General features: G+C 35.6%; 1 protein-coding gene across 4 annotated transcripts in view; it reads right to left on the bottom strand.

Moving 5' to 3' along the window:
• Positions 1-20,786, bottom strand: part of LOC150110333 (macrophage mannose receptor 1-like) — a 127,275-nt gene that overhangs the window by 27,781 nt on the left and 78,708 nt on the right. For all 4 annotated transcript variants that reach the window (XM_090392959.1, XM_090392972.1, XM_090392979.1 and 1 more), the window contains 2 exons: positions 13,642-13,901; positions 8,369-8,543 (listed from right to left, as the gene is read on the bottom strand). In XM_090392959.1, the coding sequence (XP_090249085.1) occupies positions 8,369-8,543; positions 13,642-13,901 (435 nt within the window). The remainder of the gene's footprint in view (positions 1-8,368; positions 8,544-13,641; positions 13,902-20,786) is intronic.

The following is a 20,786-nucleotide window of genomic DNA, read 5'->3' as shown; positions in this document are numbered from 1 at the left end:
AATATCACTCTTGTAATTCTTAAGATGACAAAGCAGCACATTGATTAGAGTAGCGTGCAAATGAGAATGTTTGTTCCATCGCAGAGATGAAGAAGGAGAATGACCACTAGGTTCTCGTCTAACTTTCTTAGTGTACAAAGAGTATCCATATTTTACTCAGAATGGTCATTAGACAATTAGACACAGAGAGAGAGAGAGATCTAAAAAGTGTCATAAAAGTGGTTGGAATGATATATTATTATTATTGATATTTTATTCAAATAATTGATACAAAGTCAATACAAGATATTATTTAAACAACCATTTGACTGGTGATACAGAACAATTCGGATTCTACCCAAGAATCTACGACTATTCTCGTAAGAATAGTCGTACTCCATTTTTAGTTCTCCCGCTGTCGTTGTAAGTACGATGATGTGCAATATTTATTTGATGAGTTCACGTAAATTAGTGTCATTTCATACTTATTTCTCCGATTATTATACTCTACTTGGAGAGAAGTAAACGGTCACAATTGTGTGAGGAAGAAACACCTATGGTACCCTCCTTTCGATCTTCTTTCTTTGCGATCACTGCAGGAGTCTTACGAGGAATATATTTCGATAAGTGTGCAATGATTATTATTATTATTTATTTTTTTGTTGTTAGCGGGAATTTTAAAATTTTGTTCTTCCTCATTTTTTGCTGTCAAATGTGAGATTATGGCCTTCGGTTATCGCAGCATTTTTCTATAGCTTTCTCAAGTGTTCCGGGATGTTAGTTGTGCCCTGTGTGTGTGTGTGTATGACTAGATTTCTGGAGGCCTTGATACTGCGTCCTTGGAAAAAAAACAGTACTGTACTTTGACATCCGTTTACTCTTGAACACATATCGTTATAGTTATATTTCTAGAGGTCTGATTATTGAGTAGTAGTTCACTTCACTTAAATAAAATATCAGCTCGAACCCGGTAGTTTTACTTCATCATTTTGGATAATCTTATGCCTTAGAATATGTTACAACAGGCGCAGTTTAACCTTTCATGCATTGCTAAGGAATTCCATTTTTGGTGTGCTCAGCATGTAGTGAGAATATTATATTTATTTAAATTTTCTGGTATTTAGTTAATCTCTTCTAATACATTTCAGATAAAAGCGGTAGAAATTTCCATTCTGTTTGGTTATATCCTTAGAATAATGCTAGTTCTTTGATTATATGAATTTCTTTCTGAAATACTTCGAAGTGGAACAGAAGCTCATGAAAGAAGTTATTTTAAACGTCTGTACCTCAATCAGGGATATGAGCGGAAAAGTGAGGGTTTAGGCATCATAGAACAAGGTTTGCGAAAGTCAGTTGATGATTGGAACCATCTCTAATTCCCTATGATATACATTTCACGTAATACATTTCAATTTTTACGTCTTTATAATTTCCACAATGTGGAATTCATTAGTGTCTGTTCTTCGTGCTTCATTTTCTCACGACAGTGTTGATAGCGATATGCAGTACGTTTCTCAGCTCCCTTTTCTTTCCGAGATCCTCGAGTGTGATAGAGTAGTCTTCGACCGCAGCCAGAGAAATGGGGCATATCCCCTTCGTTTTTCAACCTGCCAAGTGAATTCGTTATATATAGATGGCTTGCAAAATCTGGATACGATGAATGCTATCTGTTGAAAGAAAACAGTTAAGAAGTGCAATATTGTCATTATGTCCTATAAAAGGTGTGATAATTATTCACGCAAAAGAGAACAAATTATGTTATCACTGGGTACTGCGATATAAATAATGCAAACCTGTCGATGTTCGAATTGTGATTTCAGGTCTATTCTGTTCCAAATGGTGATCAGTTTGTATTCTAAAGTCACAGAGAACTTTTTTCTGTTTCGTTTTCCAATACTGTCTCTATTTCATGCTGCCATCAGTTATCAGAAGTGGGAAAGCCATATTTTTTGCACACATGAAAATAAATTACTTTGGCAACTTCATCCTGGAGGTATTTAAAATCAGTTTGAGTTATCTTGCTGCAGGCCCTGAGTAGATATTCTATTGTCTCATCTTTCTGATCGCATAATCTGCATTTGCTGTTTTCATTGATGTTCAAAATTTTTGCTTTCTTTGCATTAGTTTGTAATGCCTGTTCTTGATCTGCTAGAATAAATCCTTTTGTTTATTTTTAAATATACATATATTGTAGTCATTGCCATGTCTTGGTCACGACCATTTTGTCCTCAGGATCTCTCGAAGAAATTGGCCATGCAAGGGTTTATTTTTACAGCGCACATATCGATTATTCGTCGTCCGTTTTTGTAATCAGATGTGTTTCCTGTTGATTTTAGAATGCTCCTTGTGTATTTGGGTCAGAGAAATTGTAGATGTAACTTCTTAACCTAATTTCCTCTCCTTGCACAGTCTCTCTCACTTGCAGCAGACCCCGTCCACCTCTTCTCCTCGGTAGGTACAACCGATCAACATCACTTCGTGGATGTAATCATTATGCATAGTCATTAAGTTTCTAGTTTTGCGGTCCAGTTTGTCCAAGTCTTCTTTCGTCCAGCCAGATCTGTATCGGATCACGGGTATAGCCCACGAATTTATTTCTCTAATTGTGTTTAACCCATTTAGTTTTGTTTTCAGAATATTTCTGATTCTTTTGTTGTATTCTGGTGCTGTCTGTTGTTTAACTTTCTAGTGGAGAATATGACTGGCTTTTAATATTCCTAGGTATTTATAGTGTTCGTCAGCTGAAATTGCTTTTATATATTTATAAGAATCTATTTTCGGACCGATTTTCCATAGAACTTCAAGTCATCCATATACAAGGGATGTGAAATTTTAATATTATATTTAGGACTTTTATCTCCACTTTTTGTTTTCTTCAGAATCATAGACAAAGGTGTCAAAGAAATGTTGAAGATCAATGGTGACAAGGAATCAAAATCACCTTACAAAATTACACGTTTAATGCTAATATCTCCGAATTGTTCATTATTCTATATTAAAGTTGTTTTCCATGATTTCCTAGCAGCAGCCAGAAAGAATCATGCGTTTTTGCTAATTCCAAATATGTGTAGTGATTTAGGATCCAGGAGTGTGGGAGGGAATCGCATGCTTTGTTATAGACTCTCCATGCTGTGTTGAAGTTGATTTTTTCGTCTCTTTGAATATCTGAGAATCATTTTATTAATAAATATTTGTCTTTTGGTCCTCTAGGTTTCTGAAAATTAACTTTTACTTGAATCGGATAAATCTGATTATCTGATAAGTAGCGATATATGGAATTTGCTATGATTGCAGTGAACAGCTTAAGCATAGTTGGTAGGCTTGTTATTGGACGATAGTTACTTGGGTCTGCACCCTTATCCTTATCTTTCATGAAGAGTAACGTGCGCCCAGATATCATCCATTCTTCCACTAATCCTGACTGCAACAAATAATTAAATTATTCTGCCATTCGATCATGTAGATGGTTTAGATTCTTTAACCAAAATCTATGTAGATCATCTTTGCCAGGTGCACTCACTCCATTTTCTTTACATTTTCTAGCTTGTGTACTGACTTTCTTTAGCGATAATGGCATTTTGCATTTATGTTTGTTTCATTTCTGATTCTATTTCCTTAATCCATAAGGAATCTTTATTGTGTTCAATAGGATTATCCAAGGTTGACTTCCAAAATTTGAATGTTTCTTCTTTTCTGGTGAATGATTGTTTGCATTTGTATTTCTCTGGATAGACTGAACGAACTGATGTTGGTTCTGTCGAAATTGCATATTTTGTACATATTGGTTTATACTTGCTTCATATATTTTAATTTTCTATGCAATCGCTATAATTATTCGTTTTAGCTCTTCGGTAACTTCATTAATTGTTTTGTTGCTCAAATTATGTAAATCAGTTTGTTTTTGATGTTACTATTGTGCAGTGGTTCTTTAAAACTCTGTAAGTTGCTCAGATCAGCTAAACGTTTGATGACTTTTCGTTCCAACTGGATTTCCCATGGTACAGATTGTTGCATGATCGGCTTTTGCTCTTGGGGTTTGCAAAGAAGCTTCACTGTAATGATATAGGCTGTGCTGTAAAGGATCTGATTTGTTTCTTTTATGCTGTTGATTGTGATGGTTTTAATCATAGCATCTGCGTCTAAGAGGAGCTGTTTTAGCGTTTTAGCTTAGATTTATGTAAAGCTTTTAATGATGGTAGTCTTACACGGTCATTTATGAAGTTCATATGTTCAGTGTCCCTGGCTTCATTTTACACTTCACTTCTGTCAAAACATTCTAAATTATGTAATCAGCTTAATGTTTATTAAATCGAAATTTAGTAAATATTAGGCTGATTACATACATTAATTGCAGGTCAAGTTCAGTAAATATTTTTTTACGGAAAATTAAATTCTTTTGGTCCATAAGTCTTTGTTATGTTTTTGCAGATTCTGGAAATTTTTGTCTCCAAATTAAATACATACGCTTTGTTAAACCTCGTATGCTTTTAATTTGGAAAACACCTCAAGGCATGTGTAGCACAGTGGAAGTGGCGCTTTCTTCCTCTGCGTTTTGTCTCTCAAAATTAGACTTATGTTCAAGTCTAGTCGCCGACTGGAGGAACTTTTTCTAAGCTAATTGTCGACCGGTTCCGGAGTTAGTCGATCTCTGGCATGGGCAAGCGGGTTTTTCCTCCCTGAAACTCGGGTTTTTCATCCCGTAAACTCAACAAAATCGACCATAGTATTCACATTATTTCAGACTGTAACGTATCCTGTTAGGGTTAGGTACCAAGAAATGGCAGCACTTGCCTACCAGCCTCTTCATCGGGGGCTACCTATAATTAGTGATAGACATGGGCAAGCTATCTCTGATTGACTACCGGGGGAGATTGAACTGCCCACTCAGTCTATTTTTGGAGAATTGGGCAGTTTACAGTGAGTAATAAAAGGCTAACGCCTTTCAATCCCTATAAGGGAATGAAAGGCCCTAGCTTATTTTTTTTTTGTATATTATTATTCTAAAACCTTGTTTTTCTGGTCTTGATCTGTACGCACATTTCTTCTCTGTTTTCTTCTAAAGCGCAGTTTTTGCGTTTCGTTTCTTTCAGTCGCTTTTCAGCTTCCTGTCCTGATTGCTCAGCAAGGAGAGCTGGGTCCTGTTGCCCACTTGTCGCTTGATGCTCAGGATCCTCAACTTCTAATGCAGTCCTTGATGTCTCGGGCGTCGCCTGATTTGGTATGGATCTCCTCTTACGTTTCACCATTAAGATGGGTGATGAAACACTCTTAGTCTGTCTCCACAGTTGAGACCTATCTGACAAGGGTGGACCTGCTGGCAGCCATGCTCCGCCAGGATAGTTTTGAACATCACTAAAGCACGAAAGCCCCACCGCCACTAGAAGGCCTGGTTCCATCTGGGGTATTATTATTATTATTATTAGTAGTAGTAGTAGTAGTAGTAGTAGTATGCTAGTTCCAAGAGGAACTAGCAGACTCATTCAACCATGCTTTCACAAACAGCATCACACAACTCAAAAAAGACAAACTACCAACGATCAACAAAAAATTACCGACACAACGTCAACAACAAACGATATGTTTTCCACCCATAACAAAACAGTAACTGAAAGAAGCACTCCTCAAACTAAAACCAAAGACCACTCCAGGAATAAAAAAAATAAGACTCAGACTTTATAACACACTTTGAATAAATAAATCCAATACTTTTGAAAATCGTGAACATAATATTCGACACAGGCATTATTCCACAACAACCAAAAACTGCAGTAATTACGCCAATATACAAACACGGCAGAAGAAATGATACTCGGAACTACATACCAATAGCTACACTACCAGTTATCTCAAAAATTATTGAAAAAATAACGCACACCAGACTACAGAACTATTTATAGAAGTACAACATCATCTCACAAAACCAATACGGCTTTCAGAAAACAAAAAGCACCATTACTTTATTAGAAGACAACGCCGACACAATAAACAAAGCTCCCGACAAAAACAAGTACGCCGTCCTTATACTGCTGGACCGAACCAAAGCATTTGACACACTTGAACATGACATACTACTCACCAAACTATACTCACTAAGTATAAGAGGAACACTGCATACAGTTCAAGAACTACCTCTCAAACAGAACACAAGTAACAAAAATAGGTACATGTCACAGTCAGAGTATACAGGTAAACAAGATGTACCTCAAGGTGCCATATTATTACCCACTCCATTCAACATATACATTAACGATGTTTATAACATATCCATAAGAAGTCAAATATTTCAATACGCAGATGACACTGCACTACTAGCAATCCACACAGACATTAACACAGCTCTCTGCAAAGCACAACAAGACCTAAACGAAATCACAACCTACTTCACCAAAACGCAATTCTAATCAACGGCACCAAAACACAGATGTTGAAAATACACAACCCAAGAATCATACGCCCTGCATCACTATCGATACATTGTCACACATACCGCTCCATTAACAACAAAAATACCTGCCAATGTTCCGAAATCAAACCTGTAACATACGCAAAATACCTCGGTCTCTATATAGATTCCCACCTTAAATGGACAAAACATATAGAATACCTACACACCAAACTCCGGATCATCGCAGCAAAACTCTTCCAAGTTAAAGACATTATTTCACCAACATAAAAAAACTCCTATATCACGGTATCTGCGAATCCCTACTCAGATACGGAATAACAGTCTATGCAAATACACCAAACAGCCACCTAACAAAATTAGAAACACTACACAGGAAAATCGTGTCAACAGTGATCCGGACACCTTACACGCAACAACCAATATCCGACAAGCACATGGCGATACGAATTCTGAGCATTAAAAACCTGAAACACTACATGACATTAACAAGGAATTACTTCAACATCACCTATCGAAACAACAGAGACACATGTAGTATAACACGAACTACAACAACTCTCTGCATCCCCACACCCTTCAACAACTCATACGGTTGTTTTGTGAGATCACATCAGATACCCGCGCAACTCAACAACCTACCAAGAAAGTTAAAAGACGTAGACAACTACAGAACATTAAAAAACGAACTTTGGAAAATATACCAACAAAGTTAAGAAACCATTAACACTAATATACTCATCACAAATCACTAGCATCCAGTGCCTACATCCCATACATAAACATTAGCAACAACACAAATAGTGAACGCTAAATCCCACTCTCTTCATAAAAGCTAACCCAAGCTTCGAATTCGGTGGGATTAACTTGCCTCACTCATCTACAAGTAATCCTTATAAGCAAATGCAGAAATTTGTATTTATAATCACTCTTTCTCAAACTTTAAAAAAATGTTAAAAAAAATAAATAAATAAAAAATTATACAAAAAATTCTGTTTAATGTTGATGTTAATATTATAAGAACATGTGTTGTAAATACACAGTATATAAAGGCAAAAAAAGTATTATTAAAAATTTTAATTGAAATCCAATGTAGGAATTGCTGCACTTAGTGCTGAACTCTGTAAAATTATAAGGTGCAATGTCACACAAGATGTTTATTGTATGTATAAATATTTTAGCAATTATTATTATTATTAAGAGAGACTTCCAGGGTGGCAGGGACTTATCCAGGAAGGCCACACACTACACGCACCAGCTATGGTACGTATTCTTGAATTCATTCACAGTGCCTGCACACACAACATCCAATAGTAATCCATTCCAATCACACACCAAATTTTGAGGTAAAAAAAATATGCATATAAAAATAAATTTCCAAACTTACCACTAAAGCGTTAATAGGAACAACAGATTGCCAGTAAATTACCAATGTTATAAATATTATATAGTATTATTTCCTAGAAGGGGAATAACCGAAAGCCTCCAGATCTATTTAAGTCGATCGGTGTAGAAATGAATCACAACCCTCCTTATATAACCACTATATATATATATATATATAACCTACTTTTATGAAAAGGTTTAATTTTCTCCAAAAGGCTCCATGTTTAGTCAGGATGACATGTTCTCCTATGCCAGACTGCTCAGTGTCATGATACTAAATATAAGATTTCTGTTCTTCCTGAAGGATTGTTGCATTACTCATGCTTCCGAAAGTAACGACACCCACGGGGGGGGGGGGGATCTAGGAGAATCAGAGTGATATCTCAAGATAGCTAGAGACTTGTGTCTAAAGCTGTTACAGGATTGTTTGTTTGATAAAGAAACGTTTAAAGCTATTTTCATAAAAGAAGACTCTATATACTTGAAGAGTTACTGCCAAATATCGGTAAATTTTTTTATTATAATGGTGAAATACCTAGTGAAACCAGTATTCAGCCTTATTCTGTAAGATGGATTAAACTACATTAAATAAAACCTTACCATCTGACACTTCGCAGATAAACGATCGTCTGTCTTGACAGTTGTTTGTTATCCAGTGGCCATCGAGAGTCATAACTGTGCAGTGACGTCCCAGAGAATTTTCTGATGGTTCGTTCTTACCCCAATCGGTATAGACTACAGGCCAACCTGAAGACCATGAAAAGCGTTGCTCCGTCTATAAAATAAAAAAAAGTTTGACATCAGAAATAAATATATATATTTCTTTTTAAAAAAATTGAGAATCTTTAACTTCGATTATTGTTGTATGTATATATTATTTCGAACTGACATTAAAATACAGCATACTCTGCTGCTGAAATGTGTGATGCATCACAATTAAACATAACTTCATTAAGAGAGAAATGCAAACCACAAACAAGTTGCTTTGCACAATTTGCTTGAAAGTGCAATGCTGAAGAATGGATGTAGCGATACGTGAGATCCTTCCTTGTTTAATATATCTCTGATAGGTCTGTTTAGAAATGATATGCAGCATTTAATTTTACATCATAATATAGTGAAAAACACATACCAATAATCCAAATCCAGTAACTTAACGATGAAAAACTCAGATAGCTTGCTTGAGTAAGAATAGCTAAATTCTTAGGGATTGACTGAACACGCATTTTGCCCATACAACCAGCCGTAAACTGTATACAACTCAAATCGCTAAGGTTGCGATATGTTCATTAAAACTGTGATAACTTTGATATTCCATTTAAACGATATGGTTATGAACTTGATGATGATTAGTACATTTCACCCATGATAACACTTAAGTGGTAATAAAGAAACTGTCTGGCACAAGACCAATTTGTAACCGTTTTGTTTTTTTAAAAAAAAAAACAGGATATGAAAAGGGTGAGAAAATGATTCTGTAACCACAAACGGTTTTAGTCTAACTATATAGAAAGAATTTATAATGTGTCAATAGGGTTGTGGGTAAGTAAAAATAACATCTAAATTCAATTGACGTTTATCATTTATTTGGCATTACTCAAGATCAGGGATATCAATATCTGGAGTCAGCGATGCTCTTGTTTTTGTGCAAGTATGGACGAAACAACTCATCCTCGACGGCCTTTTGTTAATAGAGGATATTCGCCTGTTAATTTCCGTTAAATAATATACTCTGATAATTAATAGGTTTGTTTCCTGGATATTTAGCCCCTTTTACAAAATGAAAAGCCTAAGTCTTCAGAATAATTTCTTTTTCCCCCTCATATAACCGATTAGATCACTTTTTGTTTAAATGGCCTTATAAATGGCATTATATAGACAGATTTTAAAAAAAAAAAACATTTTTTAAAATCAAATAAGTTCATCAATACCATCTGACCGATGGAATCGCCTGTTTCAACTATTAACACCAAATATCCTGTATCGTTGACAATTTAACGATGTTAACTATTCTCCGAAATTTTTTGTAAATTTTATTTGACAAGAAATTCTGTTTTTTTTTTTTTGTTTTGTTTCATCTTTTATTGGAGAGTAAGCAAACAGACATTTGCGTAAGGTATCGGCGAATAAGCTACTATTATATACTTTTTATCTTCACGTCAATTTCCTTAGCAGCCCAGAATGCAAAGCACACTTCCTTCAGGATGTGCCCATTGTTGTGTATTATAGCAAGGATTTTTACCCCGAACTTAAAACGTTTAACCACGCTTCCGGCCAAGACGTATATATACGTGCACATTTCAATGGATGCGAAGTGCATATTAAAATTGTAATACCATTGATATTATAATGAAATTTATGATGGACACGAAGCTTTTGAAGATGCGTAGTCGATCTTTAATGGACGATAAGGTGGTTTTAATGAGGTATTTTAAACTGTGCGGAGGTACATCTTCATAAAATGACCCTTAAGGATCTCTAAATTCATCACAGTTATCACTTCTGGCTTGATCTGCTCGAGGGCAGGATGTACAGCGGTGCCACCACTCAGTGACAGGAAAAAATCACCGAGTTGAACAGTCCTCCTAGAAATCCCAAAAACGAACATTATTAACACGTCATCAGCGGGAGGTAGACCGAGGAACATATCAATGTTGATTTACTTCAAAAATCTTGCATTTTCCATAACAAATAGAAAAAGGTGTGTCATATTATTAGAGCTGTTGCACAAACTGAATAAGAATTCAGCAATAGGGACTGATGGGATATCAGCACGTGTGTTAAAAGAGTGTTCAGCTGAATTGATCATTACTTTGACAGGATGTTTAATATGAGTCTCAGAACAGGGAAGATTCCGCAGGAATGGACGGAATGTATGGTAATTCCTACAAAGACCGATGTATCAAACTATCGACCAATTAGTATCTCAGGAGTGGTGGTGAAGATTTTGGAAAAATTAGTTAGGGTCCGCATTCAAAAATAGGTTGACAGTGAATCTCAACTTTGCAATGGAGACAGGGGTTTACTAAGGAAACGTGATGTTTCAGCAACTTGCTCACATTCTATAACAATGTTACCATTGAACTAGACAAGGTGAATGGATACACTAAGATACTTTTGGATTTTGCTAAGGCTTTTGACAGAATACAACATGACAGACTGCTGCATAAATTGGAGAAAATGGGTTTGGATTATACAATATTAGCATGGATAAGATGATGGCTGACTGACAGATAAAAAGTGGTATACGGGGGATATGAGTCTGCAAGGTTTACGGAAACAAGTGGTGTACCACAAGGATCAGTGCTTGGTCCACTCTCATTCAATCTGTACATTAATGATATTGGAAAGGATTTGACAAACGACATACTGTTATTTACTGATGATGCAAACATAGGGAGAGTAATCAGAGATGCTGTTGATATGCAGTCTTTGCAGAATGATTTGAATAGGCTGGAATTGTGGGCATGGGCAAATGGGTATCAGTTCAATGTCAGTAAATGTAAAGTCATTCACTTCGGCATGATTACATATCCAATGTCGTATTATATTGGTGGGATTAGGCAAGAAGAAACTGATGAGGCTAGGGATCTTGGAGTGTTCATAGATAGGAAGTTGAAATTTAGGGGTCATGTGCCAAATATTGCAAATACAACTCAAAAGATAATTGCAATGCTGAAACGAACGTTCACATGTAAAGATAAGGATGTTATTTTGCCTCTTTACAAGGTTTTGATAAGACCTCACTTGGACTATTGTGCACAGGTCTAGTCTCCTGGATTCCGTTGTGATTCTGACATATTAGAGAGAGAGAGAGAGAGAAAGAGAGAGAGTACAAAGGCGAGTATTAAAAATGATATCAGGATTGTGGAATACTGATTATGAAGACAGATTCAGAATTTGTAGACTGCAGACACTAGCAAACAGGAGAAACAGAGGTGATATGATTGAGACTTACAAACTGCTGAAAAGTCACACAGAATTTCAATTGATGGGATTTTTCAATTTATGGAGGGTGGGACGAGAGGGCTTCCTTTGAAGCTGAGAATGAAGGCCACCAAGAAGGGTATAAGGGCTAGAATTTTCCCTCAGGGAGTGGTGCATGATTGGAATGGATTACCATTGGATATTGTGAGTGCGAGCAGTATGAATGAATTCAAGAATAAGTATGATAGCTGGTTTTTGTAGTATGTGGCCTCCCTCGATAAGTCTCTGACTCCCTGGAGGTCTCTCGTAATAATAATATTAGTAGTAGTAGTAGTAAAATACTCTATTACAGCGCTTCCCAAACTGTGGACCTCGGCCCCCTTGGGGATCGAAGGTTTCGTTGAGGGGGCCGTGCAATAATGAAAACAAATTGAAAATATTTTAAGACTAAGTAGATTTTTTTATATCTTAAACGAAACGTATTTAATTTTTATTTAATTTTATTTTTTTTTGTTATTTTTTATATTTTAATGGAAAAAAATCACACCTTGGTGCGTCTTCACAAATTTTGCTTCCTGCGTATTTCGGCGCTTAATGAATATTAATAAATATATGCTTATTCATATGTTTCATTTCAAAGCAGAAATCTATTATTAAATTAAATATCATTAAATTGTCATTAAACTTTTTTGTTTTTAATTCTTTATTTATTACTAATCGTTTTAAGTTTCATGTGCTTGCACTGCAAATGTACAATAACAATATATCTATCTATATAAAAATATGAGATAATGTGCCATGTCAAATGTGTATATGAGATGCTAAATACGTAATATTTGCATTTGATTTTTGCGATATTCGCTGTGTGTGTGTTTTGTATTGAATATAAATACAATAAATATTATAATAATATATGTACATATTACAATTTTTTTTGGGGGGGGGCGTGAAATATTTTAATTTTTCCAAAGAGGTCCCTGACATCCAGAAGTTTGGGAAGCGCTGCTCTATTAGAGAGGATTGTTGAAAACTCTCTATTTTCATTTAGCTGCAAAGTAAATCATAATTTCCAAGAAATTATAAGCTTGTTTAATCTTTTATTCAAATGTAATCAAAGAAAGTTTGAGGCTTTTGACTTCACACCAATTGCATTAGTATCGATTGCAAAGCAAAATACATGTCTGAAAAGAAGCAAACTTAGAGTTATCGAAGTGGTTCCCTAACCCTGGGAGTAGCGTTGAACTCGCATTTGTGTATTATTATGCTTACAAAAGGCTACTGTGTTTTAGGATATGAATCCTTATTAATCAGTTCGGATTTAACTACCGAATAAACAGAAGAGAAATGTATTTCTTTTGTTCTAGGGCGACTCTGATAAATTACTGTAACATTTTCGGATTACTAGGGGCTCTGACCCGAGAAAAATTGGAACCTTTTCAATTAAAGAATAATAATGCAACCGATATGAAGTCAAAAGACACATTTTACAAAATAGTAATGATATAATAAAAATAGAAAACGTTTCTACCAATATGAGGAATTAGGCATCTTCTTTTGCATCTGAAAATAGGATCCGTTTCTTATACTTTGCAAGACCATATTTTGCCGTTTATATCCATTAACTGGAGTAAAAGGTATACCTTAACTGCAAATCAACCAGAACTGTAACATCTGTAAAACCAGTCAATCCCAGTATCTAAAAATAGCACAAATATCCTACTATTTGACATAATTATGGGAAACTGTTAACAATTGTTATTTTGCGGAAGGAACTATCAGAAGGAACGTTATATGAATTGATATTTCTAAAAAAAAAATAATGTATTGTAATGTACAAAACGCATTTCAAGGAATGACTCGAATATAGCGTTCACTGAAATTTGATTTTTTGCCTTTATATATTTTTTTTCAAATCAAATACTTTACGCATTGCTTAACCAACTTACATTATCTCTCTTGAGGCCTATCCACACTGGTGAAGTGAATTTGTTGTAAATAGCATTGGATTTGATTAATACATGGTTGAAAATATCTCGGATAGTCACAAGATGACCACTAAAGTCATTACAATATTGTTCTGCTTCATCCCACGTTTTCTGTTGCTCAGGAAGGACAAACGTTTGGTAGCAAGAAGATCCTGACCGTTTCCAACCTTTGGGAACACTACATTCATTGGGGTCATATTCTAGAGGGGAGAGTGTGGGTTCTGTAAAGAAAAACATAGCAAAATGTTTAGCTGTTCATAACGTTATTCAGCTTTAAAACAATTCTTGAATTTATTCCTAAGTGTATTACTTCTGTTCTTCTTCCCTTCATATATTAGGCCTAGTGGCCTGAACGGGGGCTATCCTTAGCCCTTCTAAGTCGTACCCGTTCCGAGGATAAGGTGGCTAGCCCTATGCCTCTCGGTGTGTCCCATGTTTGTAGATGCATGTGTTCACGGGGTTGGTTTGCCTACTTGCGGGAGGAAGAAATCCAGATAAACTAGGGAGAAAAACCTTGCAGTTCACGCCAAAACCGTCTAACTTGTCTATGTCTGAGAAAGATCCTAAGCTCCTCACGTCAGCGACGGGAATCGAACCAAGGACACTCCTTTCCCAGGCATATGGTTGCGAAGCGCATAGCCACTCGGCTATCGCGCGGACGTGTATTACTTATATATGTATATTAAAGAAATGCTCTTTTGTGAATGACGATATTAAATCTACATTGATTCTCGTTCACCTGCATCCCCAAACCGAACTACCTAGATAGTAAGATGCTAAAGGTTGAAGCAAGTAACAGAAAAGAGTATAATTCCTCAGTTCGGGAATGCAGAGATTGCCGTAGAAACAGCTGACAGTTTCACTTTCTAAGAGGGATAAATTTATGAGAGGAAAATGAACAATATTTCAAATGATTAAGTTTATAATATCACAAAAGTTTAATTACATTTCATTTTTTCATGGACACAAAATGTACAGCAGGTAGAAAATCCACAAAAGGTTTAGGCAGATTGAAAGCTACATTTCATTCTTCTACTATTTCAGATAATGCAAAAAATAAACAGTTTGAGTACCAATTTGGGACACTAAACGTACACACACACACACACACACACACACACACACACACACACACACACACACACACACACACACACACACACACACACACACACACAAACACACACACATATATGTATAGTGCATAGTGCATATATCTATATATCGTGCGAGTGCAAACACGGATATATATCCGTGTTTACACTCGGACTTATATATATATATATATATATATAGATAGATAGATAGATAGATAGATAGATAGATAAAAACAAGGGTAAAATTTTATTATTATTATTATTATTATATATCAGGTTATTGATATACAAGTATATTGAGAGAGGACATGAAAGGGTTGTTGAAAAAAGCGAGAGTAAAGAGTGAGAAAGTGAAAATAGTAAGTATGATATCAAACGAACTAAGAAGGGCAATAATGACAACCGATTCCATGCATAGACTTTGTACAAGGAATGTGTGCGAATATTTTGATGTGTGGAGTGAGTTTGAGTGAAGATTGGATTTGTATAAGAGGAACGGCCTACACCTGAATGTGTTTGGTATCAGGGGTCCTGGAAAACTAAACTAGTATGAGACTTACGCAGAGAGTTCAGCGAAATTAAACTATAAGTGGAGGAAGAATGGTGAGAATGTGAATGTAAGAGCAACAATGTTATATAAGTGTGTTAATGACGAGAATGGGCTTTGTCATGGAAATGTTCAAGAGGAGTGAACGATTTCAACTTTGTGTTCATCGCTTTCGGAGCCAACAAATGTGTGGAAAGATGACTACATTTATAAGACACTATAGAGAAGAATAAATTTCGGCAAATTGTCCAAATGTGTCACGTAAGCTACAGACTATAGTATACAAAGGAACATGCAGGTAGAGTATTATATCTTCACAGGAATGCTAGGAGTATCAGAAACAAAGGGGAAATATTTAGTTGCCTTGGTTATTATGATGAGACCTCAGATTGTAGGCACCAGTGAGAAGTGGCTATCAGAATCAGGCATACTAACTGGAATCGAATGTAATGGGAAGTAGTTTCAGGATGGATACAGAGGATTAGGAGGTGAATGAGTTGCTGCTAATGATATCTTGAATCCAATTTAAAGTTAAGACCAATGATTGTAGTACAACTACTAATAGTATTTCATGTGGCAGTGAGTTTGAAGCCATCTGGTGTGAAGTGGAATCTAACAAGATCAATTATATAGTGAGGTGTTGATAGAGTGGGTTGTTGATATCAACTATCCATTGGTGGATTGGTTGATAGTGATGAAGAAATTCATCACCAAATAGAAAAGATAAGTAAGAAAATAGTAATCATCATGGGAGACTTTCCTTTTTCACATATGGATTAGGTAGCAGTAGAATCTCATGAGAAGAATGAAAATGAAATTATAGTTCTGTTTGCTGGATAACTTTCTCAAGCTGCATGTGACAGAAGGAAATCGAGTTCAAAGAGTGATATATTTGACGATAGTGTAAGAGGTAACTTTTCTGCTTCCGGTTCGTGACAGTGATCAGTCCGTACTAACTTGGAAAGGGACTAAGTTCATGAATGCTCCATTCATAAAAGGTTACATGCTGAACTACAGAGCAGGAAATTATGATAAACTGAGAGATAAATGACCGATTCCATTCCACTAAACGAGTTCAGTGGAATGGAATCGGTTTCTGGACGGCAAGAATATCAAAACTGCATGGAAAGCATTTAGACAATACTTAAATGATGCGATATCAGAATGTGTTCCGATAGTGTGAAGAATAAACATAGTAGAAGTCAAATGGATATGTAATCTTATTAAGCAAGAGATTCAAAAGTAAATGATGATGTTGAAGGAATATCGTTAAATTACGAATGATGTCCGTTATGAATATTATAAGCAACAGGCTAGAATAGTCAAAAGTGTTGTATGGAAAGCAAAGGTTGAGTACGAAACGAATCTGGCTCTGGAAGCTAAAGAAAACCCAGAAGAATTCGATCTATATGCTGCAAGTAAAAGAAAGAATGAATATGAAATAATTAATCGCGAAGGTAACAGATGCAGAAGACGTTGACCAACTAATGAGTGCCAATTTTTTTAAAAGCAATCAACATGGTGTACGCAACATTGAGCTCACTTCTACCTCTTCATTGCATGAAGAAACTCAGTGGCCCAGATGTTAGAGCTATTGCACAAACTAAATAAAAATTCAGCAATAGGGACTGATGTGATATCATCACATGTACTAAGAGAATGTTCAGCTGAACTGGCTATTCTTTTGACCAGGCTGTTTGAAAGGAGTCTCAAGACAGGTAAGATTTCGCAGGAATGGAAAGAATGTATGGTAATTCCATTGCACAAAGGTGGTGCAAATACCTATGTTTCCAGCTATCGATAAATTCTATCTCAGGAGTGGTGGTGAAGATTTTGGAATAAATGGTTAGGATTCGCATTTAGAAATGGGTTGACAGTGAGTCTATACTTTGCAAAGAGCAACATGGGTTTACTAAGTGAAGGTCATGTTTAGCAACTTGAACACATTCTATAATAATAATGTTATCATTGAACTGGACAAGGAGAATGTATACAACATGAGACTTTTGGATTTTGATAAGGCTTTTGAGAAAATACAGCATTGCAGACTGTTGCATAAATTGGAGAATATAGGTTTGGATTATAAAATATTATCGTGGAAAATAGGATTGATGACTGACAGATATCAGAAAGTGGTATACGGGGATGTGAATCTGCATGATTTAAGGTAACCAGTGGTATACAACAAGGATCAGTGCTTGCCTCACTGTTATTCAATCTGTACATTAATGATATTGGGAAGAAGCTGACAAACAAGCGACATACAGCTAAATTATTGGTGATGCAAAGATAGCTAGGGTAATTAGGAATGCTGCTGATATACCTACTTATAGGAATATTTGAATTGGTTGTAACTGTGGAAAAGGATTAATGGATGTTATTTCAATGTCAGTAAATGTAAATCCATTCATTTTAGCGTGATTCGATATCCAATGCCGTATTATATTGTTGGAATTATGTTAGAATAAAGGGATTAGGTTAGGGATCTTGGAATGTCATTTTGCCTCTTTACAATGTCTTAATAAGTCCTCACTTGGAGTATTTGCGCAAGTCTGCTCTCCTGGATTCCGTTGTGATTCCGATATCGTTAAGAGTGTTTACAATGTTATCCGTTAATTCATATTGATTGAGAGATATTATTATTAGAGAGACTTCCAGAGATTCCTTGACTACCTGGAGTTCTCTCTCTCTCTCTCAATAATAATAATTATTATTATAGTAATATACACGACATGAAATAGATACTTCAGAGAGTTATGATTTTCTGATACGCAAGTATAGTATCTACACATTCGTTTGGTTGAGCAGTGCTCAACCAAACATTTAACATGACAAATAGTGGCAACGTGAACCCCATTCTCCTAAACTCCAGCAGAACATAATGAATGCTATTAAGAAACCCACTAAGCCAGCCAGTTGAAAATGAGCATGTAGAAATCCTACATATACATTTCAATATACAAGGCACATCCATCATTAAAACAGGTACAAACAATATGATGACTTGAAATGTATATTCACTCAGATATGAAGTGGCATAGTCATTTAAATATCTACAAACCATATTCCAGTTAAGAGTAAGCAAGCTACATACATGAAATAATTCATCTCCTGCATATATTAACACGTTCGCTGTCAACTACGAGTATACTCGTATGTCGATATACTGATCTCCTATGCCAAACACGAGTTATCCCTTTGTATAATTACCTTAATTTGGACCCTTGGATTCTGAATGAAGCGGAGAGCATGTCTGGGGGCTTGGTAGAAGGGAAATAATTTCAACTAAAATATAATATATTGTGTATGTGCCTCAGATGCCAAACTACGAGTATACTCGTATGTCGATTACCAACCTCCTATGCCAAGTGTGAGTTAATCCGTAGTATAACACGTAATTTGTAAATCAATTTAAAACTAGTAACATCAATAAAAATAAAAACTAATCAATGAAATAAAAAAGCACTCAGTAAAATAAAAAAAACAACTTATTCAAATTAAGAATGGTACATTTTAAAACAATTTTCCACGCACAATGGTGGTTTTTCCTGGCAAACAGGACAATAATAACGTGTTTCGCGTCTACGTTTGTTTGTTGTACAGACACGGCATGGTTTTGTCGGTTGATTCTTTTTTCTGTTGGTGGTAAAATTTCCAAATAATGAAAATCCCGATTCCTCCTGATATTCTCTGATGCTGTAAGTTCATCCATTCCAACAAAAACTGAGATAAATTGATCTCTAAATTTTAATGCAGACATTGCATTTCCAGTAATCATGTTATAAAATTTATGCGCATTTTGAATGCGCATATACCTCAAAAATGCGTATTGCCAATTTCTTTGGCCATCTAAATGTCTTTCGTAAGGTGGCAAATTTCGTAATGGCAAATTGTAAAGTTGATTTGTACTCCAATAATGCTCAATAGACGGTAAATTACAAGGACCCATATGAAGTAAAAGTCCAAGAAATAATTTCATTTCGGATATGTCTGTGGCTTTCCAGTTAGAAATTCTTCGACTTTTTTTGAGCTTCGCTCGGCTTTCCTCAATATTTTGTAAAGCATATAAATTGGTTTGTTCTACTAAAATTGTGAGAAAATCTTCAGAAAAGAAAAGTTCAACTAACCTTTTGATACTGAAATTTCCAGTGTCAATTTTAAAACCTGCAGTTTCAACAAAGTCAAATTGTGGGGACTCTTCTTCTGAATTTTCCCAATAAGTTGATGTTGATGTATTTGGCTGGTTGCTAACTTCATCTTCAAAAATTTCTTCTTCATCGGAGTCACTGCTAGAGTCGTCTGTAGGATCATCTTCGGAATCGGAACCAAATATTTCATTAAATTCATCATCGCTCTTATTAGCAGAAGTAGAAGCTCATATAAGCTTCTACTTCTATATCAGTAAGTTTTCGTTTACTGGCCAGGGCGAAATTGAAGGTTCTTAGAGACTATAAACTAAAACTGAACTAGACGCAATAAACACTGGCGTCAGAACATGTAATATATAGATGGAAGTGATACGAGATTACTCGTAGTTGGCGTATGAAACAAAATTCTATCTGATAAGCCGGCTACGAGATTACTCGTAGTGACCTTCAAGACGCGAAAGCGCTTGGCGTGCGGGAACAAACTATGACTGAGTAGCTTGGCAGCGAACGTGTTAAAATCAGTTATATAAAAAGAATTATTGTGAAAGCATTTTAAGATCATCTTAATAATAATAATATATGCAGCCTTCAAACTAGCAATGATAGAGTTGTGCGTTGTGGAAAAATACGACGCTAAATTTATCACGCAATATATTAACAGCCGAACACCTAATCCACGACGCATTTATGTTAACACGTTAATCTGGTCAAACTTTTTAAGAGTTTTAGTCACGTACTGTGGAACAAATATTCTAGTCTGTTGGAGATATCTACGGATATAGTAACAAAATTGTCATTATTTATTTCATTTTGTACTTTATCAATTAAAAAAGCCACAATCACGTTATTAGCAATCACCTCTGTCTTTTTTTGTTCTGCCTGTAGGGTCGTAAAATTTTGAAATAAGTTTCGACTGTCAGCCACATGATTTTAAACTTTATCATGTACAACTGTGTGAAAAGAAAAGAAAATGTACCTTCTCTTTATTTTTTAAAAGATCATCGAAAATTACTAATATTACTTGCTCAAACTTTTGATGTAAGAGCAAGTGACTTGTTCTGTCACTCCTATGTCCGAATTTGTTGGGATGGAAACAAATATATACCATCAGTTGGTGGAGGGTAATATGGTAGTCGAGAGGGTAATGGTAGTCTTCCCTCAATGACCCCTCACCCCTTCTCCTCCAAAAGATATCTGCTCAGTCAATTGGAGATAGTGACCTCCTCATTTGCAGATATCTGTCAGTGATGTCACTTATCTCAAACTGATAACCACTGTAGTTATCAGTTTGGGTGACACCCTCTATCTTATCTC

The sequence above is a fragment of the Typopeltis vanoorti genome, chromosome 1 (genome assembly GCF_054136105.1).
Source record: "Typopeltis vanoorti isolate ZY-2024b chromosome 1, IOZ_Tvanoo_1.0, whole genome shotgun sequence".
Lineage (NCBI taxonomy): Eukaryota > Metazoa > Arthropoda > Arachnida > Uropygi > Thelyphonidae > Typopeltis > Typopeltis vanoorti.
The sequence above is the reverse complement of the archived record's forward strand: the minus strand, read 5'-3'. Positions and strand labels throughout refer to the sequence as shown.